We start from the raw sequence: 26,522 nt of genomic DNA, 5'->3' as shown, positions 1-26,522 counted from the left end.
CTGCTCTGGCAGGCACCATGGTAACATCGCGGCACCAGCACCTCGTCGGCAAGCGATGCACAGGCTAACCATGCTGCACCATGTCCGCACCGGCCCCCCCGCCTGCAGGGGGTTGTCTGGCCTCATGAGGTCCGGATGAGGGCTTGGGGTGGGGTGGGGGGGTCTCCCTTGGGTTCACATCATGGGGGTGACTCTGTGCGCTGTGGGGCAAGTTTTGGGGACCTGTCCCTGGGTCACTGCTCTCCACGGAGATGCGCTTGTTGCCGGACCACGGGATGTGGGTATTCCCAACCTGCCGGTGTCAGCCACCGCCTGCAGCAGCCCATGGCTTCCTCTGCATTTTGACCCAGCTGCTGACCGTTTCATTCGGCACCAAGTGCCTGGCCGCCGCAGCAGAAGCTCCTGTGCAGGCAAGTTGCTCTTCATCCCAGTACTGCCGGAGGGGCCCTCTCGGGAGAGACGGGCACGGTGACATCCCCACCCTGTGCCCCCGAGCGCAGAACTCCTCTCAGCCCCAGCTCTGCCCTGGCTTGAGAAGCAATGGCAACAACCAGGACCTGGAGATGGCCTCGTGCCCTGCCTGGCTCGTGTTTTGTGTCCCGCCTGCTCACACTGCCGTTACCGGAGGTCTCTCTGCTGACGGGGGGCAGCAGGGCCGGTCTCATCACCACGCGCTGCCCGTCACCCTTCGTCAGGGCTCTGATGCGCCTCATGATGAATTCCCAGGCCTTTGAGAAGGGATTATGTCTTCCAGAGACCAGAACAAAATATAATAAACTTAAAATAGCTGCTTCCTTATGGAATATGCCAACAAGCCCTACTGAAAACCCAGTAGAGTGTAAATTTACATAAATTTGCATACATCTCCATAATTTCAGCCTCAGCCGTCAGACCTGCTCCCATAATGAAGCACTGCCTGACATTGCAGGCAGCTGAGGGTGTTTGACACAGGCCAGGCCACAAACGCCACCGCTAACGAGGCCCCTGGGTGCTGCCGCTGCCCCGACCCTCGTTAGAGACAGGCCACAGCGACCGGGTTCCTGCCTGGGTTCCAGAGCCCTCGGGTGCCTGCCTCCTTCCCTTCCCGGGGACCCCCGGCACGGGCACCGAACCTCCTTCCCCTTGTACCGCGAGAAGAAGCGCTCTCTCGCTGCGGGGAATAACATGATAAATCCCAGGTAGGTCCAAGAGGGTCTTACAACTATCGACCCGGCACAGGGGAAAGGAGCAAGCTCAGGGGGCTCAGCGGAGGACAAGGGGAGGGAAGTGTTTGCTCAGGACGGAGCCCTGTGCCAGCACCCAGGGGACGGGAGCGCGGTCCCAGAGAGGAGGAACAGGGGACCCCGTGCAGAGATCCCCCGGCACCGAGCACACTGCTGGAAAGCAAAATAATTTCCTTTTAAACTCAACTAACGCGTCCAAGCTCTGGAGGCTCTGGGCCACATTTGAAATTAATTTAAGAACTGAATTTCCATCACGCATCCAGGGATGCATCCTTCAACATGCTGCATGCCCTGGGCAAATCCAGCATGGTGCTGGCTAAAGAGCGGGGTGCTGAGTTAGACCCCGACTTCCCCAGGTATCACCTGAGACCCAAATCTGAATGTTGAACTGTCTAAAAAGGACTAATACCTACAAAATACAGCTTAAAACCCAGAAGCAACACCAGGGAGGCCCCGCCTGCATGGCTGAGCCCTTACAGCAAAGGTTTGCTGTGGTTGCCTTCACTGCATGGACACTTTTATTCAGGTGGGATCTGCTTGCTTGTGGTTTAGATCCCACCAGGAGTGACGTGAGAGGCTGTGAGGGCTGGAGAGGCGGCGGTGTCCCCAGGGAGATGGTGGCTGCCCCCAGCATGAGGCCACGCCATCAGGTCTCCGTCTCGCTTGCGTCGTACAGAGGGTTGAGGTAGAAGACCTGATGGTCTTTGGGAGCCATCTCCTGCAGCATCTCCTCTCCAGCGCCAGCGCTTGGTGGCTCCTGCAGCAGTCAGGGAGGGAAAAGCAACCCACGGAGAAGGGAAGCAAAACCCTTGGGAAAACCCACCCAGCGCTGAGTCCCTGCGGCAGCCAAGCAGCTGGTGACCCATGGGAGGATGGGACCGTCCCACAAACCCCTCTGGGCCTGGGGAAAGGAGGAGCCCCGCCGGGTGCGTTGCACCTTGCTTTGCAACCCCACTGGCACTCGAGAGGTTCCTGTCTGGGGCCCCACCACCTCCTGCCCACGGCCCCGAGCATCCCCGTGTCCCCAGGCAGTGGCGACTCACCACGTTGAACATGGGGTTGTCGAAGCCTTTGTCACTGGCTGGCACAGGGGATGCCGGGTCCTCTGCTCTGTCCCAAGGCCGGGGGACGTGCAGGGCAGGCAGCCTGGGGAGAGACCTGGGCATCACCTACCCGCATCCCGCCCATCCCAGCAGCTCCTCCAGCCAAAACTGCATCTTTGAGAGGTGCATGGGAAAATACAGGGCAAAGTTTCAGGCTCTCTTTGAAATGGGATGTTTGTACCCTTTCCCAGGGAAAAACTGCCCTATCCAGCAGAAACCGTTAAGCCTGGAGGGCTGGGACCCGCATCCTGGAGGGAAGAGCGTGGCAGAGGCAGACAACCCAGCACAGCCTTTGCTTCAGAGCCATCGCTCTCCCCCCCGTGGCCTAAAATGAATTGCCACGGAGCTGACACCTGTTCCCACTGCAATCTCAACAAGCACTAATTACTTTTATCATTACTTTTATCATGTTAGCATTTTATCATCTTAATCACCATCACCATTTCTATTATTTTCTTCATTACTCCTATCCTAAGGGTCCCAGTCACTGAGCATCATCCCCTGCACCAGGCACCTGGTGCGGGTGGGCTCAGCCGTGGGTCCACACACGTCACCCAGGTCCTGAGAGCCCTACTTAGACACCCACCGCTACTTAGACACCATGACCGCCGTGGCACAGGCTCTACACAGGCAATCGGAGGAGCTGTGTTATGTGCCGGAAGGCTGTACCAGGCCCTTTTTGCTGGAAACAAGCTGAATTCACTGGTTGGTGGTCAGGATGGCTCTGCTACGCAGAGGCAGACTCTGTTTGTAGGCTCCCAGAGCCGCCTGCCTAATTTGCAGCATCCCTGCTGATGTCCGATGCCTCCACGATGCTCGGCAGCACTGCCTGAAAGGGCACCTGCCCTGGAGCCACCCAGGGACACGCAGCAGGAGCGGGTCAGCCAGGGACGTGGCCTGGGCTTGGGTTCAGCTCCGTCTCCTGTAGCTACACGAACTTCCCTCCCGCTGCTGACGGAGCCGGTTTCAAAGGCCCGTCCGGCGTCCAAAGAAGTGTCAGTGGAAGATAAATCATCAAGTAGCAATTATGGCACTGGGAGTTTTATTTAGAAATTAAATGAAGGTGCAGGTTTATTGCTAGGAAATGTCATGTCAGCATGTGCCGAGTGGCAAGGCAAGCATCCCTGGCCATGGCCACTGCCGCACGGAGAGAAAGCCCTGGAGGAGGAACCAGGAGGGAAGAAACAACCTGGCTTGTGAGCCTGCAACACAGCCGGCATGCCCTGGCAGACACCAATGCACCTTGCACACACAAATTAAAGCAAATCCCACCCCCTGGCTATAAAAAGCGTAGGGTCCATCCTGTTTGCCCGTGGTCAAGTAGATGAGACGAGCCACAGCAGCTCAGCAGACAGCCCCACACACAAAGACATCTGCCAAAAAACCTGCAAAACCCTCCTTTGGGGAGGCAGGGCCCTGCGTGAAGGTGGGTGCATGAGAGAGGAGCAGAAGTGGGTGCCCCACGCGCCTGCTGTGGGTGCTGCCAGGATGCCCTATTCACTGCTGGAGCCTGTCTCCAAGCTGTGATGGGAAAAGGTGCTGGAGAAGGGTATTTCTGACCAGCTCCCAGCTGCGGTGAGGTCAGGTGCCGTGCACCCCACTGTCCCTCCTCTGGGACCTGCACACCACTCTCCACGCAGCATGAGCAACTAATGCACCAGAAGCTGCATCTGCTTCTGGATGCTGTCACTCCCTTTCATGGCTACAAAGCTGTGGGACGAGTGCTTTGAATTATTTTGATGCATTTCTATTAGAAGCTGGTAGTTTCAGTCCTCCATCCCCCAGCAGGACTACAGACTAACAGTTACAAGGAACAGGAGATGTCCCCGGGCAGCACGACCAGGCTGTGCAGAGCTCCAACCGAGCCACAGCAGCCCCACTCCCGCCAGAGCACACCGTGCCGCATGGCACCAAGAAGGAAGTCCTCCCAGCCAAGTACCAGGCCAAGAGCACAGAAGTGCCTTTCAGCCACCTCACCTCCAATGAACTGTGAGGAACAATGAGGGCAATGGTTTTAAACTAAAATAGGGTAGATTTAGATTAGTCATAAGGAAGAAATTCTTCACTCTGAGGGTGGTGAGACACTGGAACAGGTTGCCCAGAGAAGCTGTGGCTGCCCCATCATTGGAAGTGTTCAAGGCCAGGCTGGATGGGGCTTTGAGCAACCTCATCTAGTGGAAAATGTCCCTGCTCACAGCAGGGTGCTTGGACTAGATGATCTTCAAAGGTCCCTTCCAACCCAAACCATTCTGTGATGCTATGAACTAGTAACATTGGGTATAGCAGACCACCCGGCCATGCCCACCACCACGGCAGCTCGGGGCAGCCCCGCACGCCTCCGTGCCACCCAGCTGGCTGGAAGCACAGCCTTGGGATGATAGATGCCTCCAGGCAGGAGAAGTCTGGCAACATGCTGCCAGCAGAAGCTTCATCCCTACCTTAACTTTCCCTTTCTGTAGAGAAAGAGGATCCCTCCAAGCAACAGGAGACCGAAGAGTAGCCCGAAGACCGTCCCCACTGTGATCCTGCTCAACGCGTGGCTTCCCACTTGCTTGCTGAAAGTGCTGCCTGTGGCCACCTCCATTTTGCCACTTGAAATGCCAAGTGCTTCTCCTGGGAAAGGGCAGAAAGAAACAGGGGTGAGGACTGGACGGGGCAACACGCCCCCACACCCGCACACCACCCCGACTCACACACAGGGCAGAGGGAGCCTGCAGTTGGGTCTGGCACTGCTCGCCTGGTTAATCACCTTTCCCTGGGGACGGGGGGTGGAATACACAGCTGGGTGGGCTCAACTGGGACAAGCCCATGTGGGTCTGCTACCCCTACAACAACCACCAGGTCCCCTGGCTGTGCCCTACATGCTCAGCAGCATCTGGAGCTTGCGTGGCTGCCTCCACACGCACCGTTCTGGCTGGAAAGCAGCTCTGCAGAGAGGGACCTGGGGGTCCTGTGGGCACCAAGCTGACCATAGCCAGACATGGCATGGAAGGACAACGGTATCCTGGGCTGCATGAGGAGGAGGGTTGCCAGCAGGTACAGAGAGGTGACCCTTCCCCTCTGCTCTGCCTTGGTGGGACACAGCTGCAGTGCTGAGCCAGGCTCTTCTCAGCGGTGCTCGGTGACAGGGCAAGAGGCAATGGGCACAAATCAAAATATGGTAAATTCCACTTAACGTGAGAAAAAACTGTCTTACTGCAAAGGTGGTCAAACGTGGGGACAGGTTGCCCAGAGAAGTTGTGGAGTCTCCGTGCTTGGAGAGATTCAAAACCCAACTGGACACGGCCCAGGGCAACCTGCTCTCAGTTTAGGGTGGGGGAAGATGGTCTCCAGAGGTCCCTGCCAATATTCCGAATATGCCCGATAATTCTGATCCTGCAGTTCTACTCTGCCCACACCACTGTCCTACTATGATTAAAATGGTAAAACTTCTGGGTAAGCAAAGTTCACTACTGAAATCATTAGAAATGCAGTGTGTTAGGAAGGCTTAGAGGTGTGCTGGACCAGACTGACAAGGACCTTAGGAGCATTCAACTCAGGGAGCATCAACCAAGCTGCCACTTGATTCCCGTGTGATTCCCTGGTGAAAGAGCAGGGATGCAGGGCTGCTGTGTGGGTTGCTGGCAGGGGACAAGAAGCTGTGGGCAGCGGTGGCTTTAGGTGCACCCATGGGGGGACCCGCCGAGGAGGACAGAGGCGTTACTGTGCTGTGCTATGTCCTCCATGATGTCTGCAGCCATCTGCTCCGCAGCGGTGCCAGTCTGTGCTCCCGTCTCGTCATCGATCAGCACGATTTGGATGAGGGGAGTGGAGCTTCGGGGTATGACTCCCAGGAAGGTCTGTGCTTTGTGCACCTTGGATATGGCCATCCGCACGCCGGCGTACTTGGGCTTTTCAAAACACAAGGCATCATGTAAAGCCCAAGAGAGTGGTTAGGCAGAAATTAGTCACCTCTACAGACAGCCACGATGGATGCACCAGGAAGGTCCACCTATAAATCTTCATGTGAGTCCCATCACAGAGCTGCCGTCCCTGTTACCACAGTGCCATTGGGTTTCCCAAATGAGGGGTTCATATCTCCCCTCCCTTCGAAGCTGTGACCAGCACCCAGCACGCAGCATCCCCCTGCGGAGGTGAGCGTGCCAAGAACGCAATTTCGTGTAGCACGCCCATTAAATGCTGTATTAAGATGTGTGCGGCTGTAAGGAGGGCAGGCAGCAGGCTTTCAGCTCAGGATCAATAGAGAAATACTCTGATATCGATCCTCCCGGTGTAACTCGGAGCATGCCTGCCGCCCCAGCAGCTCCCAGCCAGGAGGAGGGATGTCATGCTGTGTCTGACAAGCAGCAGCATGGCGTGATGCCTTGTAGAGCGTGCATCTGAGTGCTGACCAGTGCTGGTTACCCATCCAGTGCTTGCCTACTGGGGAATCAAAAGCAGCCCAGCACTGGGAATGATCTCCCAGAGCCCATGGGATGCACTGCAGCAGGTCTGCATGATCCCAGCCACATGGGCTGGTCTCCCATGTTATCTCGACCTGACCTCCTGGCTGACCTCCCGTGTTTTCTAGATGAGGGTTTCCAGCAAGCCCCCCTGCATCCTTCCCCATCTGCACGCCGGCAGCTGTTCCTGCCCTGCGTTGAGAGGGACAGCGTGGCTGTGGTGGGGAGCAAGGGAGGCTGCACCAGCCCCCAGGGCAAGTTGGCACATCCATATGTGGGGGGTGAGCCCTGCAGGGTGGTGGGGAGCAAGGCTGGACCCCCTGCATCCCTGGGACCTTATGTCCCCCCAGCCACCTCCACCAGCATGGAGTCACTGGCAGAGGTGGCTGGTGGCTTTCAGTTTTGTTAGCCCCTCCCAATCTGCTGGGCCGACGTACCTGGCTCAGCAAGGCTTGGACCAGTCTGCCCCGGTACTTCTGCAGGTCAAAATCAGGAGTGAAATCCAGGCTAACGGTGGCTCCTGCAGCACAAAACCAGACAGACATGACATTGTCACCGAGCCTGGGCAGAGAGCTGCCGCAGCGGCACGGCTCCGCCTGCCACGGAAGGCACTGGGGACCCTCCGGTACCTCCGTGCAACCGGTTTGGCTGGGCTCAGGAGAGGCAGCTCCGCAGCTCTGCCTGAGCAGCGCTGCCCCAAGAAACCTCTCCCTCCTTGCTGGTCTTTCTATCAGCTGGCTTTGGTGAAGGGCTTCTGGTTTGCACCATATTCCAGAGAGAAGCTTTCCCTGGAAAGCTTTCTCCTGCGTATCCTCTCAGAAGCTCTGTGTGTAACTGGGTTTCAGGGCTGCGATTCAGCAACACTACCCTGGCTTTGGAGGGAAGGCGGAGAGGAAAGGACACCTGCGCTCCCCGTACCGCTGCACTGCAGTCACTGGGTCAAATATTTTCCTTGGGAAAAAAACCAAGTAAGCATTTTTTGAAATAGTAAATTCTCCTAAAGGCTTTAAGAGGCTCTGCTTTTAGGAACATGTCGGAGAAAGATATGGTGCCGTTTTAACGAATTTGGTATGACATACCAAATATCTAGGTACAACTGTGCATGAAAAATTCCCCTTAGCGATCTTCCAGGTAGATTAATGGAGAAGCTCAGAGGGAACGCTGTCAATCTGCATGTTTTTATTTTAAATGAAATGAAACAAACTTGCTGTTGGAAAGCTGACATTACAGTGAAAAAGGTGCATTTCCTCTGAGTGTTTTCCGCTGCGTAAACTCAGCAAAGCCCTATTAGCTTGACAAGCTGTGACATCCTGACAGGATAAACCAGAGGCAGGGACAAAGGGCTGCAACTCAGAACAGGCTCCCAAAAGCCAGGCTGATGCTTCATAGAATCACAGAATGGTTTGGGTTGGAAGGGACCTTGAAGATCATCTAGTTCCAACCCCCCTGCCATGGGCAGGGACACCTTCCACTAGACCAGGCTGCTCAAAGCCCCATCCAGCCTGGCCTTGAACACTTCCAGGGATGGGGCATCCACAGCTTCTCTGGGCAACCTGTTCCAGTGCCTCGCCACCCTCAGAGTGAAGAATTTCTTCCTTATATCTAATCTAAATCTACCCTCTTTCAGTTTAAAAACATTACCCCTCGTGCTATCACTACAGTCCCTGATAAAGAGTCCCTCCTCATCTTTCCTATAGGCCCCCTTTAAGTACTGGAAGGCTGCTGTAGGGTCTCCCCGCAGCCTTCTCTTCTCCAGGCTGAACAACCCCAACTCTCTCAGCCTGTCCCTGTAGGAGAGGTGTTCCAGCCCCCTGATCATCTTCGTGGCCCTCCTCTGGACCCGCTCCAACAGCTCCATGTCTTCCCTGTGCTGAGGGCCCCAGAGCTGGATGCAGCACTGCAGGGGGGGTCTCACCAGAGCGGAGTAGAGGGGCAGAATCACCCCCTCGACCTGCTGGCCACGCTGCTTTTGATGCAGCCCAGGACGCGACTGGCTTTCTGGGCTGCGAAAGCACATTGATGGCTCATGTCCAGTTTCTCATCCACCAATACCCCCAAGTCGTTCTCTGTAGGGCTGCTCTTAATCCACTCTCATCGCCCAGCCTGTACCCATGTTTGGGATTGCCCCAGCCCAGGTGCAGAGAGATGTCCTGGGAGGGTGGCATGTGGGATGTGGATGGGACCTGTGGACGGGACCCATGGGAACGGTGCTATAGCAAAACGTCAGCCCACGAGCGGCCGGACCCCAGACCAGCAGCATGCCCCACACCCAGCCTTCTCCCGTGGAGCCAAGGGAAGGGGGCTGGGGCAGCCGGCACAGCGGGGAGGAAGAATAGGGCCGTGCCCCCCACTCACCGCAGACCCCGCAGCAGTGGCCGAGGGGCTGCAAAGGGCTCTGGCACTCCGGCGCTGGGCACTGCCTCCCCGACGCCCTGAGCAGGGCCGTGCAGATGCGGTGGCCATCCTAAAGGAGAGCAGGGCGGCGTCAGTCCCTTGCCGCCCCTCGCTCCCCAAACGGCAGTGGCACCCCCCTAAATTGCAATGGGAGGACTCACCAGGGCGTTCCCGCAGGCACAGCCAGACTTGTCGGGACAGTCGGTGCCTGTCACCTGCAGAGTGCCATTGCCATGAAACTGCAGCGGGGCGGAGGGACCCCGCAGGTACCCGGCCCAGGCCTCGGGGCTGCTGAGCTCCTGCGCGGGGAAGAGCAGCAAAAGCTGGTGAGCATCCCCAGCCAGGTCCCATCGCTGTCCCCAGGCACCTGGCCATGCCGCCTGGGCGCCCGGTGCCATGTCTGACAGCCAGCTTGGGGCAGCCCCACTGCAGGCAGTGAGTGCAGCAGGAAAATCCTGCCACTACACCCATTCGGGCTTTTCCATGGGGCCAACAGAAAAACCCTTTCTAATTTAAAACCAAAAATGGACGACAAATAAATCAAAGATGGCTGTGCTTTTCCCCCCCCCCCCTTCCCTTCTTGTTTTCCCTCTTTCTGCTAGCCCAGAGAACTCAATTTATCAGTTTTTAATTAGTGGGAGGAAGGGGCTGAATGTGAGGTGTTTTCCTTCAATCTGGGAAGCGTTTCAGTGGGCTCAGCATTAGCAAAGGCTGAGCTGGACTGACTTGAGCCTTGTCCTACCAAGACGATGGTAAGTCCCTCACCCGCTGCCTTCCACGAGAGGCTTCTCTATGCCCTGGCACAGCAGGAGGATTTTTCAGGCCCCGGGGTGAAAATACCCCACACAGAGCAAGGAGTGGGCTGGCTTCAAAGGGACAAAGTAGCTTGTAAGGTCAGTTTTTAGGAAATACGCTATAATCACAAAAATAAAAAGCACCTTTTCTTCCCATCTCACCACTCAGCAGCAGCCTCCACCCCAGCGCATGGCCAGCTGCAGTCCCTGGGGGGGTTGGATTTGGCAGGGGGGGATGATGTGCCATGGGGTGGTCCCCAGGCACCAGTGGGACCAGCATCATTCTGAGCATCCAGGACCACCCAGCTCTGCATCCCTGGGGCTACGTGTGCCCCACGTGAGCTCCATCGGGGTCCTGCCTTGTCCAGACTCGCCTGCACCCGCCCGGACACCGACTGAGGTTATTACTCAAAAACCGGTTACCTAATGCCTGGCCCCGAAATGGCAGATCCCAGGCAGCGCAGCAGTAGAAATAATAAATAACTTATGAAATGTCTGCCGCATCTCCCACTCCTGGAAGGAGCCTGTGTTTACTGCTGCAGCGCCTGCGATCTTTCACTCCTCCGACCAGCGAGGGACGGGGCTCGTCGTGCGCCTGATTCCCGGGCTGAAGCACAGCAGGCTGCCAGCGTTTCTATAATTATCCCTCTAATCAATTAAAGAGCGGTACTGAAGCAAAGCTGGGAGGCGATCGCCGGGCCACAGGCCCTGTTCAGGATGGGAGGGAGGTGTCCCCAGAGGGTCCCTGAGCAGCGCAGTTGCAGACATGTGCCTGGAAAGGGGCAGCCCCTGGGTGCCGGAGAAGATGCCATTTGCTGGAAGTTTGACCCGTGCACAGTGGCCTTTTTTTTTTATAATGTGAATAGTGAGATGGCCTGTGCTCCCACGCGGCAGGGAGGGAGGCGATAACAAACCGGTAGAGGAAAAACATCATGGAGACCATCCGCAGCAGCAACAGCCCATGAAGCTCCAGCGCCGCGGGAGTGCCCCATCTCCCCGAGCAGCACGGCTCCTCCGTCCCCGCCTGCTCCTTCCTCTCCTGACCTACTACGGGGCCGCGGTGAGGAGGCGTCGAGCCGGTTTCTCATCATCCCCACTTTACCTGGCCCATGAGAGAGATGCTGCGGAGATGAATCACTCGCCGCGATGAGTCGACGTTTACCCGGAAGGAGGTTTCAGGTTGGAACATAACATCATCGTAGCGGCACGGGACGCGTTCCTCGTCCACAGAAAAGATGCGCCCACCTAGCTCAAGCTCCCCGCCGGGGGACACGGCTTGCCACAGCGTGGGGTCGAACCACGCGTGGTGCTCGGTGTCAGCGAACCTCACTGTCGCACCTGGAAAAGCAACAGGAAAGGTTGAGCATGACCCGCACCCAAATCCGCAGCCCTGACGGATGCATCTGGGTTGGTAAAACCAGCGAGTGCTTGGCCCAAAGCAGAGGAGCTCACCCCGTGGGCAGGGAGCGAAGGGCCGGCCCTGGCATCACCTTCCTGGGCAGCCACCGCAGGCACCTCCCGGAGCCCGGCCGAGGCTCGGCAAAGCTTTCCAGCGCTCCGGGCTGGGGTCTCAGCAGCTCAGCCCGGACCCCACTTCTGGCTGCAGACCTCCGGCCCCAGATCCCACAGGACATTTTTCGCCCACTTCTTTAAAACTCACCCTTATGGTTAGGGAGGAAAACAGCCGCGGAGCCTAAATGCTGAAAAACAGCTAAACTGGAAACAAAATGGGTATGATAATTCATGTCCCAGTCTCCAAGCAGCCTGGCAGGCCTGCAGAAACACAACCAGCCCTGGTCCCTGCACCGGGTAACCCCAAAAACCAGTGCCATTTAACCATTAATTATTTAACCACTAACCGTTTCCCTGCTGCTCACAGTTAGTGTCATCCCACAGTGCCCCGCTGCCTTCTCGCCCTTCCCCAACAGCTGAACCTTTATGGATTCAGCTGTCACACCGGCATTTATTGACTGAATTATTTGCATTCATTTTAAAATCATGCTTTAAAAAAAATCCATTTGTGAAAGTTGCCCTGAAAAGCCTGTTGATTTCAGGGGAGCAGCATGTGGTCAGAAGGAAAAGCCCAGTGCAAGGCGGAGGCAGCTGCCAGAGCATCCCTGATGGGGCCAAACAGCCCCAGTGCAGAAAAATGATAGGGATGAAGGGTTTTGGAGTGGCTCCGGACAGCCTGATGCTGCCGTCCCTCCCCCGGGCAGACCCATTTGGGCTTTTTCTCTCTTTTTTCTCTTTTTTTGCCAGTCAGAGTGCAGACACAGACACTGCACTTGGACTCTTCCTTTCCTGCAGCCGAACGAAAAAGTTACTTGCTACTGAAAGCATCAGGTAGCTCTTAAATACCCAGAATACATCTCCCTAGCAAACAGCTTGCACATTAACAACAGGCACCAATGACACAAACCTGCCGCCTCGGTCGCGGCAAACCCGGGCTGGAGGCTAAGAGGGGAGGGAAGGATGCGCTCAGGCTGAAACGCCTGTGCGTGCTGGGCCAAAGGCCAGCTCGCTGCGATGGCTGCTGTTCAGCTTGCCGGTGTGTAATTCCTAACCAGTTTTCTTTAGAAATACCATGGCAAAGAAAATGAGGGCTTTGATGTGGCTACATGCTTAATAGGCAGGGTAAAATACAAGCAATATTTGCCTCTCTGCTACAACTTCAAAGGCTTCCCTACTGTAATTGCTTTTTTTTAGAAGACAGGTGATCTAGCAGGGAACAAAGATCTGATGTGAGGGAGGTCATCAAAGAAAAGGTAGGTATTAAAAGAGGAGTGATTCACTTTGCTCTGAGGTGGGACAGCAAAGACCTTTGTAGAAGCGTTGGAGCTGAATTTGCATGATTTATCAGGGGCCGATGGGGTGACTGGTCTGGGCACAAAATACCTGAGTCACAGCCTGGTTCCCAGCTGCCATCGAAAGCTGCGAATCCTGCACCAGATGCCAGCACGAGTTCTCCATTCAGGGGCAGGTACTAGACAAAGGGATTCAGAGCATTACTGTGCGGTCCCGCTGCCAGCCACCCAGGCTTGTAATCAAATAACAGTGCTAATTATTAGGCTGCCTATTACACTCGCTGCCTCCGAGGCACTTTACAGTCATTAGGAGTTACCCTCGCCGTGCCCCACGTTAATGGGAAAGTATCAGCTCCTGTTTTTACAGATGGGGACGCTGCGATGGGGAGAGGCAGTTTGACATTATCTTCCGGTAACACAGAAAAGCATGAAGCATTCAGAGAAGCAAGAACAAGGAAAAAGCAAAATAAGCTCTTTTGACAGCTCCTTCCTCCTCTTGCACACCCACCCCCACCAGCTCAGGAATGGCTTTATACATTGGTATGCCACGAAAAACCCAACCTTACTCTGCAAGTGCCCAGAGGTCCCCTTGCTTAATGGGTTCCCACCCCTGGGGACTGCGCTTGCCCCACAAAAAACAACTCAGGGGCCCAAGCAATGCTTGGTGAGGTGTCAGCTGGTGGATTCGTGCTCAGCGCAAGCTAAGGAAAGCACATGGTGGCATTTGGCGCAGCTTGCCATAGCTAGCCCCTCTTCTTGTTGGGTAGGACATCACCAGCAGATAGTCGGGGTCACCACACTTGCCTGGCTTCAGCCTCATCAGGCTTCTGCTCTGGGGCATGAGGACAAACCTCAACAGGCGCAGTTCTGCCATGGGGGCCCTTTCAGCAAGCAGCTGTGGCCACCAGGTCCCCAGCCGGCACTGCTGACTCCAGGAGAGGCCTTGGCAAACAACCGAGTCAGGCAACTCTTTCACAGCACATGGGTTATTCAGCCCAGCCCATCTTATTTTCTATTTAGAAATTGCCACAGAGAAAGTCGGGGTTCCGCCCAATATTTTCACGTGTCAGGGAGTGAGTGATGTTCAAGGCTCCGTTCTCCTCTAACTCCGTCTATCCAGGGTTTTAGCATCACTCCCCAGACAGCAGCTGGAAGCCCTCCAGGACTGCGTTATGCCGATGCGCTGGGTCCTGTGCTCAGGCAGAAGCATGTTAGATGGGATTTTAAGGTTTCTTCTACTTAATTGGTCTTTAAATATGCATGTAGGTTAGAGAAAGCAAGACTTATGAATGACTGCTGTGGGTGGCTGCGATAGCTCTCTATCCTCGGGGCAGCCTTGCCCTAGGATGCTCTGTCCCACACAGGGACTGCTCTGGGGGCAGGGATGGACATGGCAAAAAGCTCCTCACCCCCAAGCTGTAGGCAGCTGCTTAGAACTTTAGTGCCTTGGTGGTGTGGTGCTTTGAAGGCCATAGCCCAGGTCCCCCGCTCGGTTCAGGAACTGTGAGAAGCCAGGGCGGAGAGCAGAGGGCGGCTGCCACCAAGAAGAGCCCCGCAGTGCTCCTGTGCATCACCCGCTTCAGCCCCAGCAATGATGTCGTACGTCAGGCTGGAGAAGAGGGGATGACGAGGTGAATAGCTGAGGCGTGGGCAACCTCTGCCCCAAGGGTGTGGAGTCTCCCCACCAGCCAGGAAGAAGCCTTTGCCTATGGACGCTGCCCCATGACACCACAGCATGTGTAGTGCCTAACTGGAAACCATGCCATCATGTTCTCTGAATTTCTATTACTCTTGAGTAAAGCCAATTTTTCCAATACTGAAGCACTGAAAGAGGCTGAAAGGTCTGCCAGGATAAGAATGGCAATGTGCCCTTTAGCTGCAGATATAAAAGCCACGTCTGATGACGTTTTGAGGCTCAGGACTTGGCCTGCTTTGTGCTAGGCAAGGTCTACGCTACCAGCTTCTTTCACAAGGAAATGTGAATTCTTCACTTCAGAAATGCCCTGGCTTGTTTTCCTGTGAGCCCACGGGCAGTGGGCCACTTTGGGGCAGTCAGCTACCACCAATACCCAGGGCAGGTGCTGCCAGTGCTGCTGGCTAAGTCCCTTCTTCCAAACCTGCTGGGCCACCTCAGGCTGGAGCCCCTCTCCGCTGCCTCCTGCCCCGTTGGCAGGTTGCCGCCCTGCAGCCTGCTGTGCATGGCGGGGCCGAGCAGGGGGTGGCCAGCTGGCTGCCGGGGCCCAGCTGAGCTGCTCAGGATGGGAGTTTGGATGGGATGCAGTTGATCGTTTCACCACCACAGGGTACCAGCTCTTCACAGCAGTTACCCATGGGCACTCGGGCCTGTAGCTGCAGGGATCTTTGGGTGGAGGAAGAAAACTCAGACAGCAGCTGCTGGTGACAGGGATGGGTGACACAGCGAGGCCGTGACTAGCGAGCCCCTGTTCGCTTTCCCAGGCTGCAGAAGTTGGCGTTTGTGAGTGTTGTGGCTGGATCAAGACCACCGGGTTGGGAAGTCCCTGCTCTGATCCCTGCCTGACTGCCAGCTCTTTCCCCTATAGAGTTACCAAACGCTTTGACTATGGCTGTGGGTCGCAGCTTCCCAAACACCCTGCGGTGGCCACGCAGGACACAGCGAGCTTTCCTGTCCAGGGGGGTGTTCGTTCAGATCACAAATTAAGTAGGGGAAGAAAAAAGCCACAGAGACAACACTTGGACAAATATGTGCCTACATTTGTAAGCTGCTTCACTCGCGCTGCTCCGGGGAGCAATGCAAGAGCGTTTTGTGCATGCATTATGCACAAAGCAAAGCAAGGAAAACCCGGTAAGGATTCACACGGCATGGCGGAGTTCAGTGTGGGGAGAGCAGGGATGAGGTGGGCTTGGTGGGTTGGAGACACGCACACACGTGCACACGCAGACGCACAAACGCTCGTCCCACGCCCGAGCGAGGTCACGTCCTCCTGTGCCTGGGAGGGCCCAGGTCAGCGGGGTCTGGGGGCGCGTGGAGCAGACGCAGGGTCCGCAGCGCACGGCATCAATCCTGCCCGCGGGGAGAGGTGGGAGACAATGCCTCACGCCAAGCCTGCCCCACGCCTGCAGCAGCTATGCCGGGCTCCGGAGACGCTGGGCTCTCTGGCGAAGACACAGCTTCTCCAGCTACCGCCGGAGATCCCCCTCCGCCCCCGAGGCCAAAACCCCAGGCTGGCTGGACTTCCCAAGCCCAGAGGAAGCTGTCCACGTGCGTGTGAGCGTGGCAGGGAAATGAGAGTCCCACAGCACACACGGCGTCCCAGCCGCTGACCCCTTCACCCTCTGGGGCTGCCCAAACGCTGTTAGCGTGAGCCCTGGAATTAAAATGCAAGATGGGGGGATGGAGTCACCTCATCTCCACAAACATGAAGTGCGAGAAGAGCCCTGTACTTCGGCTTCACAGCAGGAGTTTCTGAGGCTGGCCCCTGCACCTACAGCTCCTTGCCCACCAAGGCCGACGGGTTGCCATCCACCACCAGCCCTCCCTGAGACGCACGCCACCGGGCAGCGTTTCAGAAGTGGCTCCGTCATCCAGTGGATCTTAGTTTGTAAATAATTTACCCTTTCTTTTTTCCTAACATAAGTTAAGCATCTCAGCTTGCTGCAGAGGACAAACGGAGACTCTGGTTGGGCAGTGGCTTTCTGCATTTGGGTGTTTAGTATAGAAATTGCATATAGGCTGGGCCACTTTCCAAGTACATTTTGAACTGAGCAATGACATGTACCAAAGGACCAGAGCCAAAAAGCTGGCAGTTTCATCTGCTTTCCCTTGCTCCTGCCAACCTGTACTTCAGGGCCATTAATACACCGAGCTTAGAGTCCCATTAGTCATTTCCCATCCCTGATACTGGTAAATGACTTATCTCCTCGGTCATTGTTATCAAGTGTAATGACAACCGAAACACAGTCATCATTTTTCTCATCAATGTCAGCAAAAGAAAAGAGGAAAGACCCCGTGTGGCTCTCAACCCACAGTCACCACGTTTGCAACTCCAGTGTTGCACCACTGAGAAGAAACCCCGCTGCCTCAATACATAAGTGAAAATGAAACTAACCTCCGAAATGCATAAGAAAAAAAATGGCAAAGGCCTGAGCACGTGGCTTTTGAAGTGAGTGGCTTTGAACTGGCCTTCAGCACATCCTGGCTCTGCTTGTTTCATGAGCACCAGGCTGAGATGACCGACAGCAGCAGTGTGACTGGCGTGTCACCATCATCAGCGCAGGAAAAAATGCTGCACTAATGCTTCAAACCCGGGCGAGCGAGGCTCATGATTGCAGCTGGCTCTTCCGCCAGCCTTGTTCTAATTCACAGCATCGACGTGTTTGAATTCCTCGCTCGGCTGAGACGGTGCCACCATCCCCATCACGCAACGCCGAGACTGCTCGGGCGCACTGGGCTCCGCGGCGCTGCACCCACGGGTGCACCAGCGAGCAGCTCGGTAGCCATCGGGACTGCGCACGGCTCCGCGGCGCTGCACCCACGGGTGCACCAGCGAGCAGCTCGGTAGCCATCGGGGCTGCGCACGGCTCCGCAGCGCTGCACCCATGGGTGCACCAGCGAGCAGCTCGGTAGCCATCAGGGCTGCGCACGGCTCCCGGGTACGTCCCCTCGCCTGGCACCCAGCCCGGGGGCAGCTCCTGGGCCGGCACTGCTGGCACCCCCTCAAAACACATCTCTGGGGTAGGATCGAGGGGGTTATCTCTCCGCCAGGGAGAGGATGTGTGCCGTAACCCACAACAGACATTAATGCTCGAGGATTTCTGTATCATCCCTCCCAGTCCTGCTTCTCTGGGGCAGCCCACACATGGCAGCAGGCAGGCAGGGCAGCAGGCAGGCAGGGCAGCAGGCAGGCAGCCCCTGCTGCCACATGGCAGGCAGGCAGGGGGGAATAGTGGGGGTTTTCCCAATGCCCGTTGAGGGCTGGGGGGCTCTGGGCGCAGCTGGGTGTGCAGGTGCTTGGGTGGGATCCAGCTGCTGGCTGAAAGCCCCAGAAAGGCACAGGGCCAGATTCATCCGCAGGTGAATCCCTTTGACGGCCCTGGAGCGTTGCCAGGGGCTCGCTTGCCACAGGGTTTCTTGGGTGCATTGGGGGGGGTTCATGCGCTCGCTTTCCTGCCCGGGTGAAGCTCCCACCTGCATCCTCGGGCCGGCGTCCTTCCCCCCAGCCGCCCACGCCACCCCACGCCCCCGGCTCGCCACTGGATCCAGCCTGCCTCCGCCATGGGCCCCGGTCCTGCACCAGCCATTGCAGATGCCCAGTGAGAGGAGCTGGCAAGGCAGGATGACCTGTGGCCACCCCGGCAGCTCTGGGTGAGCCGAGGAGGGTGACCTGCTGCTGGACTCGTACCTTGCTGCCCAAACAGCTCCCTGCCCAGGCACATGCTGCCTGTGAGGAGCGGGGCTTTAGCATCCCAAGGAAAACGGGCAAGCAATACATTTTCCCCCCCATGAAAATCACGCTCAGGCAGGCTGGTGCAGTGCGGAGCAGGGCACAGGAGCTATTGCTCCCCTCCGCAGGACCCATCAGCGGTGGGCAGAAGATGCCCACCAGCCCTCCTCTGCTCCAGCAATAACTCGCCCCTCTGCTGTCGGCCCCCGGAGCAGGCGGAGGCACGGGCAAAGGAGCAGCGCGCCAGCGGGACGTCATCGTTTCAGCGTCATCCCCTGAAAGCTAACGAGGCGCCTGGCTGCTCTCCCCTGCCTGCGTCCCTGCCTCCCCCTCCTGCAAGGCAGGGTCCTTTGGCAGCAGTGCGGCCGCGCTCGCATTAATCCAGGAGCCGGTTCCCCTGCTGTGTCTGCTCATCACGTTTTACGTTGCGTTTTGGGGCGCAGGCTCCCCGCGTCACCTGCCCAAGCTGGCCTTGCCACCGCATCTCCTGGCACAGGGGTGGCCCGGCACATCGGGTTCCCGAAACATCACGCTCCTGCCCATCCCCACGAAGGAGCCGCAGCTCCTGGCCGTCCCGTGTGGGTGCTGCCTGGCACACCCCCGCCAAACCACCCCGCAGACCCCAATAAAAGCCATCGGTGGTTAAAAAAAGCAATGGGCCCAAAAAAGCCATTAATTTGCCTGCAGGCCCCCAGCGCACACCTCCAGATGCAGAGCCAAACAGGTCCCAGCAGGGTGCAAAAATCGGGTGTCCGGGGGGGGACAAGGGGATGTTGGGAGCCCCTTGGGGAGCACATTCAGGTAAACCAGCCCAAGACACTTGAGTTCTGGATGCAGAAGGCACACAGAGGCTTAAAGCCATTTGCCAAATCTATTTCAGGTTCGTTCAGCTCATTTTCCTGAACTTCCCTCTGCAGATGAGGTCAGGGAGAGCTGGAAAGCGGCTCGAGGTGCGGGCAGGGGAGCCGTCCCCAGCTTCGAGGGACGGCAGCCGGTGCACGGAGCAGCCACCCAGCCAGATCAGCATCCACTCAAGCCTGGGATGCCAGCAAGCTGCTCTGTTCATCACAGGCTTTAATAACTCCTGCTGCTGGAAACTAGCCTGCAAGGAGCAAATAAACTCGGGGAGACGACTGCAAAAGGCTGTTTTACCACAGTCCTTTCCTAGGGCAAACCTTCAGCAGGAACACTGCCGGAGAAAAGCCCGCAGCTTGTAATGATGTGCTGGCACACATGCATGCACACACGCACTCCCATGAAATTTTTACCTTCATCTCAGGAGAAGGAAAAATAATCCCTTTTCTGGGTGTCTCGTTACCCTGCTGTTTGGGAAGCAGGGGGGAGGGAGCACTGGTGCCTGGGACGAGCGCAAACCATGGCAATTCATTAGAGCCGGCGCCCCTGGAGAACAATTGGCATTTCGAGATCAATCTCTGCCAGGAACCGAGCGGGAGCATCCTGCAGCAAAGCCGAGTACATTCTGCTCTCGCAATTAGGCAGCTAAAAATATAAGGCTGGGTGAGACGTCCCTGGTTAGACCCCCGCGCCCTGCATGCTCCCGACCCTCGCCCAGCCTTTGCAGCCCCTCACTGGGCGGGCAGGGAGGAGGTGCAGGCAGCTGCCACCACCACGGCAGGGCTCGGTGATGGGGAAGAGCTGGAGAGGTGATGTCGGCGCTGCCCAATAGCCCTGGCCAGTGCCCCGACCCTGGCACCACGGGGGTCGAGCGAGGCTGCTCTGCCCACGTGGCTAAACCCGACTCCTGCCACCCCAAAAATAGCAAGCGGCATCATCCATCCCTGGCCCGCGCTGCGGTGCTGGCCGGCTTGGGCACAAACTGCACCAGGGCTGGTGTTATCGGGGCAAACGTTGGGCTCGCAGCCACAGCCATGCCCTGGCCTGGCAGCCTTTGGAAGCGCAGCGGTAGCCAGAGGGTCTAAACCCCTCAGAGGAGCCCTTCTCCCCCAGCAGGGAGACGAGCGAAGCCACAGCCCACCTTGCCCTGGAGCATCCACGTCAGGCACTGCCACCCTGAGCACCTCCATCTTTTTTGCAGATTTACCCCCAGGTGCCTCTGAAAGCCAGCTAAATACTGATCAGCATCTTTAGGCAGCTAAATACCATAGAAAATCCAGCCTAATCACAATGGTTGTGCTTTGAAGTGACTTACGCTTAAGCTGGATTGAGAGCGTGGCTGAATTAGGGGCCCACTTGAAACTTCAGACCAAATAACCTCCGAGCTGGGTGATAAGTGGGTTTCCTCCACGCGGGGAGGTGGGCTGCGTGCCCCAACAGCCCCGACCTCCTCCCGAGCAAGCAGCTCCCGGTGCTTGGCCGGTGGGATGGGATGGATGGGGAGGGGAGCTGCAGGGCTCACCATACAGAAGTGTTTCCTTTAATACAAATGTCTGGGGGGGGCTGATGGAGGATGCACATGAGGACCCCCTGGCACCCCAGGACTTGCTCCACTCAGCTGGGGAGTCCGGATGGGAGGTCTCATCCTGCCCCTCCGCCAGCGGGGCACCGGCACCGAGCACCCCCCCTGCACCCGGCGCAGCGGGCACCGTCCTCATGAAAGTCAATGAGACCCCAGCCCCTTCCCCAGCCGTGAATTTCCTCCTGCGCTACTATAGCAAGCAACGCTCTCCTTTTTTTTTTTGGCCAAGGCTGTATAGCATCTCCATGGCGACTCTAAAGCTTAATGTATTCCTGCTGATTTAAGTGATTAATGCTCCAGCGCGGCACGGCCGGCAGCTGAACAGGTGCAGCCCAGCCTCTCTGCAAAAAGCCTCATGACCAATTCATTTTCTAACCACCCGGTTGCCAAATTTCACACCATCCCCACAAGCGGCAGACCGGCTCAGGTGCTGGGTTTCATTCCTTTTTCATCCCTAATCTTGGCAGTCCCCGTATCACCTGGTGACAACAGAGCACAGCAGCGCACGGGAGGGAGGTGGCTGAGCTGAAATTAAAAAGAAATATTAACCACCACGCTAGGAAGCTTGTTGGGACAGTTCATTGCGAATCGTTGGGGCGGTGATGCTCAGAAGGGAAGTGTGAGCTGCGGGTGGGGTCATAGCCTGGGATGAGCTTGGCTGCTCACAGGAGGTGCAACTTGGTGCAGCAGCGGGGAGAGCCCCTGGCTGGAGGGGCACGGTGCTGCGCTCTCACAGCCCCGGCTGCCACCGGGATTTATTCCCTCGTGGGGCCCCCAGCCTCCTCTCCTCCTGCACAGTGGTGGGACTATAATATTCCCTGTAACCCTGGAGCCTGCGCAGCCACTCGCCGGCAGCGAGATCCCGGAGAAACCCCGGGGCAGCAGAGGGTCCCCGGGGGCTCCCGCGAGGACCGCTGGATCCTTCGACGGGGATGAGTTGGGGGCCACCCCGCACCCTGACCCCGTCGCTCAGCCACAGTGGGAAACGTCCACCCGAGCAGCCGGCGGCCGGTCGGCGCCGCAGCACGGCCACGGATGCCGTTAGCTGTGCTAAGGCTGCGTTGCACCTCCCGCTCCTTCGGCCGGCCGCAGGGCTGCTCAGCCCGGCGCTTCAGCTTGCTTGTGAAAGGCTCACGCCGTAATGAGTAGCGCTGCCTTGCAATTATGCACTTTGCAGGCCTCTGATGAAAGTACTTTAGAAATATTATAAATGTATAATCTGTAAGTAAAATAAAATCTACTGGAGTGATATTTTGCTCTTTTCTTCTCTGGGTAAATTCCACATCATTTATTACATTATATTTGTACGTATTTCCCCAGTACATTCTTTCCTTCAAAAATTCATATTTAAAATGCCATATAAATAAAGTAACTCCTCCAAATATTTGTAGAGGGATTAAACGTGGCGGATGGCGTTATTAAAGCATCAAAACTATTAGTGGTGTAGACAGCCTGAACATATTACACCACATAAATTTCAAGGGCTTGTTCAGATTTAATGGCCAATAGAAGAGCAAAGCTGCCCTAAAACCGAGACAGAAAACTCGGCCGCAAGCTCATCCCGTCCAGGGGAGAAGGTTTTGCGAACAGGATCCAGGCCATTTCGTGCCATCCCGGCACTGGGATGGGGATCGCTGGTGACCCATCCCACGCCGATGTGTTGGGGCAGCGAAGGTTTGCTTTTCCCTTTAATTCCTTCCTCCCTGTTAAATTTGACCCTCCAAACTGTGGGGATCGAGACCCTGTCCTTTCATGGCTGCCTGTCAGCCTGCTCCAGGAAGGGCTCCTCTTTTGGGGGGACACCGGCTTGCTCAGAAACCCCTCTGAGGCGAGACCCCCCCAACCTGATCTCACCCAACATACACATTTCAGTAGGGTGTTGTGCCCGTCCTGCCATGGCCAGGCTCGTAGTGTCGCAGAAAAATATAAAACCCAATGGCACTTGAAAGGAAATATCTCGAGCAACATTTTGGGATTTCCCAGAACGGCTTGTTTTCATTTCAAGATATGTTGATGTCAGCTTCACTTAGCCTCTGCCCGGGGCTAGAGCCTGCTCTGCGTCGGCAATGCCGCGTGTTGGTGCTCCTCAGCAAACTACTGCCAAGGTCTCAGACCCAGGGAGGGGCTTTTTTCCTTCCTTTGGGGAGGAAAAATTAATTTCTTCCAAATGAAAGTGGTTTTTGGGGTGCTCACCCCCCCGTATCCCTCCCCCCCCCCCCCAAAAAAAAAAAGATCCCAGAAATGGGCTTTTTGGCTCCATGGTGCAGAGCCCCCCGGGCTGCTGTGACTCTCGTTCCCTGCCCTGGCCAAGGCATCCTGGGCAAGTCTGGCAGGAGGAAAATGTCGAAGTCCCTGGAGAGGGGGGCAGGGGGATGTGCCCCCCGGCTGGCAGCGCTCCAGTGCCAGCCCTGCCCTCGCCCACCCTCCCAGCGCCGCCGCACGCTGCCTTACCATGTCCGTCAGCGCGTGGGGAGACCTGACAAAGACTGAGACGACCTGTAAGAAAAGGAAAAATAAAAGCAGGCTTTCCCCCGGCAGGCAAATGGCTTTTCTGAACACCCAATGGTGTTTTGCAAAAAGAAGAAAAAAACCCCAAAAACCAAGACACAAACAAACAAAACCATAAAAATGGCCGATACCTTGTTCTTCTCAAAATGAACCACGTCGCTGGCACAAGGGACTCTGCCTTTATCCCAGTTGGAGGCGGTTTCAAAATTGGTGTTGGGGATCCACTGCTTGTACACGGCGGTGGCGGCAGCTGGGAGGAGCAGGGAAACCACTGTAACCCAGTCCATGGGAGGCACTGGGAGCCCTGTCTGGGATGTGCTACGGGATGGGTTGGCCTTTGCAGGCCACATTTGGGGATTTTCCACCCAGGAGCAGCCCCTGCCTGTTCCCAGTTGAGCAGTCACAGCTCTCCTCTGCACAGGGGATTTTTTTTGGCTGGGTGATGGCTTTTACCCACCCAGGTAGGAAGAGGAGTAAGGGACAAATACTTGGCAGACAGAGAGAAGGCAGGGAAGTCCTGCAGACGATGGGCAAGAATAACATACACCTGGTACCTAAGCATTCATTGCAGTCCACTCGGACTAATCAAATGTGCAGAGACCCCTCGGCCTTGGTGTTTCCAGTAGGTACGGAGCGGGCACGCAGAGCCGGCAGAACCACAAGGAGAGGGCAAGAGGAGAAAGGGTGTTTGTTATGGGTCGTGTAGCACAAAATATGGGCTGGTTTCATGTGTTTGGGACTGGAGGGGGAGGATTCAATGGTGTCCTGCAGCCTGAGGCACCGGCAGGTTGGGAAATAGAGGTCTTCCCCATGGGGCTTGCCGGGACGGCAGCTGTGCTGCCTGCAGGTCCCCGCAGCGATGAGCCCCCTGGCCGGTGACAGGCCCTGGCAGAGGTGGGTTTCCACTCCGACCCGCTCTGTTTGCACGAGCGCGGCTCCGCACGCCTCCCAGCCTGACATTGCCCAGGCTTGGCTGGGAGATGCACGTCCAGCTGAAGATGAATCTCCAGCAGCCTGAATTAAATGGCTTCGGGCAAGTGAGTTATGAGACGGAAAAGAGGAAAGAAAAAAAAGAAGAAACCTTTGCTCTTAATATGGATCATCTTTTCTTTAGGGGAAAACCCCCCAAAACTACAAAGAAAGCCAGTGGTGGATGGGACCCGACCATGGAGGGGGCAGGAGGGGCCACGGGGGGACCCCTATCCTGGGCCGGGAGGGGGGTCCGAATGACACCGGCCGATGGAGGGAGGTGCGCTGCAGAAAGCCTGGGCCCTGCTGGTCCGAACGACCGGGAGGGATGTGGCCACTTGTGCGCTGTAGGCTCTGCGGAGGCTTTATCAGTGCGCAACGATCGCCTTGGGGCGTACCTTGCACTGTCTGACTCTCCCAGGGCCTCTGCTGAGACCATTTGCTGTACGTAGCCATGTCCGGGTAAAGAGGAAACGATGTATTTTTAACCTGAATGGAAGTCCTAAGGTAGGAACAGGGGTGGGAGCCTGGGTGCGAGGAGCAGAGGGGCCCCCCAGCCCCGTGCTGGGCTGCAGCCGTGGCTTTCAGCTGCCTGAAGGAGCCCTCAAGCAGAGCAAACACCCCCGTGCCCTGTATCCACTTTAAAACCCACTGAGAGGGAAAAGGACCATACCGCGATGAGAACCGGACCCGGGCAGCTGCTTGCAGTGTTATGGGCACAAACACCTTGCTGATTTAGAGTCAAAAGGAGCTTAAGAAAGGAAAAAGCCCCCAGATGGTAATTGCAAGTTGTTCTGTCCCTGCTATGGTTGACTTGCGTCCCTCCTGTCCTGGGAAGCCGGAGAGTAGAGAGGTTAAAGCTCCAGCAGAAAGGCTGAGCTGGCCCCATTGCACACACGCCTCACGTTGCTGCAGCGGCAAGGTGTTGTGTCAAGCCAGCTCCTGCCACGCTGCACCGCAGAGATGGCTCTGCGTGCCGACCCAGCTTGGCTACGGCAGCGGCAGGGGCATCTCCCCCGGCCGGGGGCTCTGGGGTGCTGGAGGTTAATCTCCTGTTGCAAAGCCTTTTCCCCTGTGCAGCTGCACTGATGCATTCCTGCACCCTCCACAGCCCTGGAAATATCAGCTTGCTATTTAATCAGCTTTGTCTCCAGGGAAGCACAGTCCTTCAACATCAAAGCGACATGCATATTCAACAGAGAACGCGTCCTGCAGTGCAGAGCTGCTGGCTTCAAATAGGAGCAGGAAAACCCAAGCTGCGGAGGTGCAGCAGGCACGACACACTGATGCCACCCTCATTCCCCTGCCTTCTCTCTGTCCGGCTGGAAATGCCTTTTCCCGTGTGCGTTACAGATACGCCTGAACTGGCAGAGCCTGCAGCTCCGCTCTGAAACAGGATTGCCATAAGCACAAATGGGGAAGTCACCCAGCAGTCACCCCTGCTTGCCACGGCAGTCGGGCCCTGGCCGTACTCACCGAGGAGCTGCAGGACGCCGAGGAGGAGGAACAGGCACTTCATTTTGCAGCAGGCCGCCGGCCCTCGCCTCCACAGCCCCTGCCCGGCCGGACCTTGGACCTTCCCTGGGGGCACGTGATGGGCTCGGCCCAGAGGAGGCTGTAGGGAGAAGGGAGTAAACCAGTACAGGAGGCAGGCTTCCCCCAGCACGAACCAGAGCCTCGCTCAGTCCCAGAAGGCAGTTTGCTCTCACAGCTGCTCCTTTCCCAAGTTCCCCGCTTCCTTGGCACCCATGGGGAGCCCGGGAGAGCCGCTGAGGAACAACGTGGGGAGGCGAGAGCGGTGGTCCCCCCAGCTCGGCTCTCCGGATCTCGCCATCCTCACCCCCTCCACCCGTCCGGGTCCTGCTAAAGGGCGGCGAGCACGAACGCCCTGCGTGCACGTCCCACGCCGCTCTCCCCTGCAGAACGCCAGCTACCTTGTAATTACTAATAATGGTCTCAATGTATTTTCAATTAGCTCGCTTGGAAGAGAGCAGCTCCCAGTGACGACTTGTAATTGTACTTTGGCCACCAGCTGATCTGCTCGTTACCCCGCACGCGCCGCGGCAGCGCCAGCGCAGCCCCACGCTGCTTTTGTTGAGGCTGCCGGGGGTCGAAGGGGGCAGCTGGCGGCGACGCCAGCGCACGTGGCTGCAGGAGGAGGAGGAGGAGGAGGAGGAGGAGGAGGAAGGACCCCACCACCCCCGTCCTCTGCCCCAGCGCGGAGCAGTGCTGCATGCAGGTCCGGGCCTGCGTCTTTACAAGGGTGTGTTAGGAGCAGAAAAGGATGGGAGGAGAGCTACGACAGCCTGGGAAGGGGACAGCGTGGGGACGGTGACGGAGGCCTGTGCCATGGGGAGAGCTAGGGGGGGGCTCAGCACCCCTCTGGCTGTGACCCTTTGGCTGATGCTGCTACAAGCAGGGCGAG

The 26,522-nt window shown here is 57.0% G+C and overlaps 1 protein-coding gene across 1 annotated transcript; it reads right to left on the bottom strand.

The window, feature by feature from the left end:
- Positions 1–1,869: 1,869 nt before the first annotated feature.
- On the bottom strand, positions 1,870–25,616 carry AMN (amnion associated transmembrane protein). The gene is made up of 12 exons (XM_075501552.1): positions 25,574–25,616; positions 23,260–23,378; positions 23,072–23,116; positions 12,852–12,939; positions 11,059–11,294; positions 9,324–9,461; positions 9,124–9,232; positions 7,206–7,288; positions 6,030–6,216; positions 4,765–4,939; positions 2,267–2,369; positions 1,870–1,980 (listed from the first exon to the last, which is right to left on the bottom strand). Exons 1-12 carry the CDS (start codon positions 25,614–25,616, stop codon positions 1,870–1,872), a joined length of 1,437 nt encoding a protein of 478 aa, XP_075357667.1.
- Between the last annotated feature and the right edge of the window lie 906 nt (positions 25,617–26,522).

Source organism: Mycteria americana, chromosome 5 (assembly GCF_035582795.1).
Source record: "Mycteria americana isolate JAX WOST 10 ecotype Jacksonville Zoo and Gardens chromosome 5, USCA_MyAme_1.0, whole genome shotgun sequence".
Taxonomy (NCBI): domain Eukaryota; kingdom Metazoa; phylum Chordata; class Aves; order Ciconiiformes; family Ciconiidae; genus Mycteria; species Mycteria americana.
This window is presented reverse-complemented; position numbering and strand designations above follow the sequence as displayed.

Coding starts and splice junctions, on each gene's coding strand:
- AMN (XM_075501552.1), bottom strand. CDS start 25,616: ATGAAGTGCCTGTTCCTCCTCCTCGGCGTCCTGCAGCTCCTCG. Junction 9,233..9,323: donor GTGCCTGCGGGAACGCCCTG/GTGAGTCCTCCC, acceptor GCTCTCCTTTAG/GATGGCCACCGCATCTGCAC. Junction 7,289..9,123: donor CCACTGCTGCGGGGTCTGCG/GTGAGTGGGGGG, acceptor TTTGTGCTGCAG/GAGCCACCGTTAGCCTGGAT.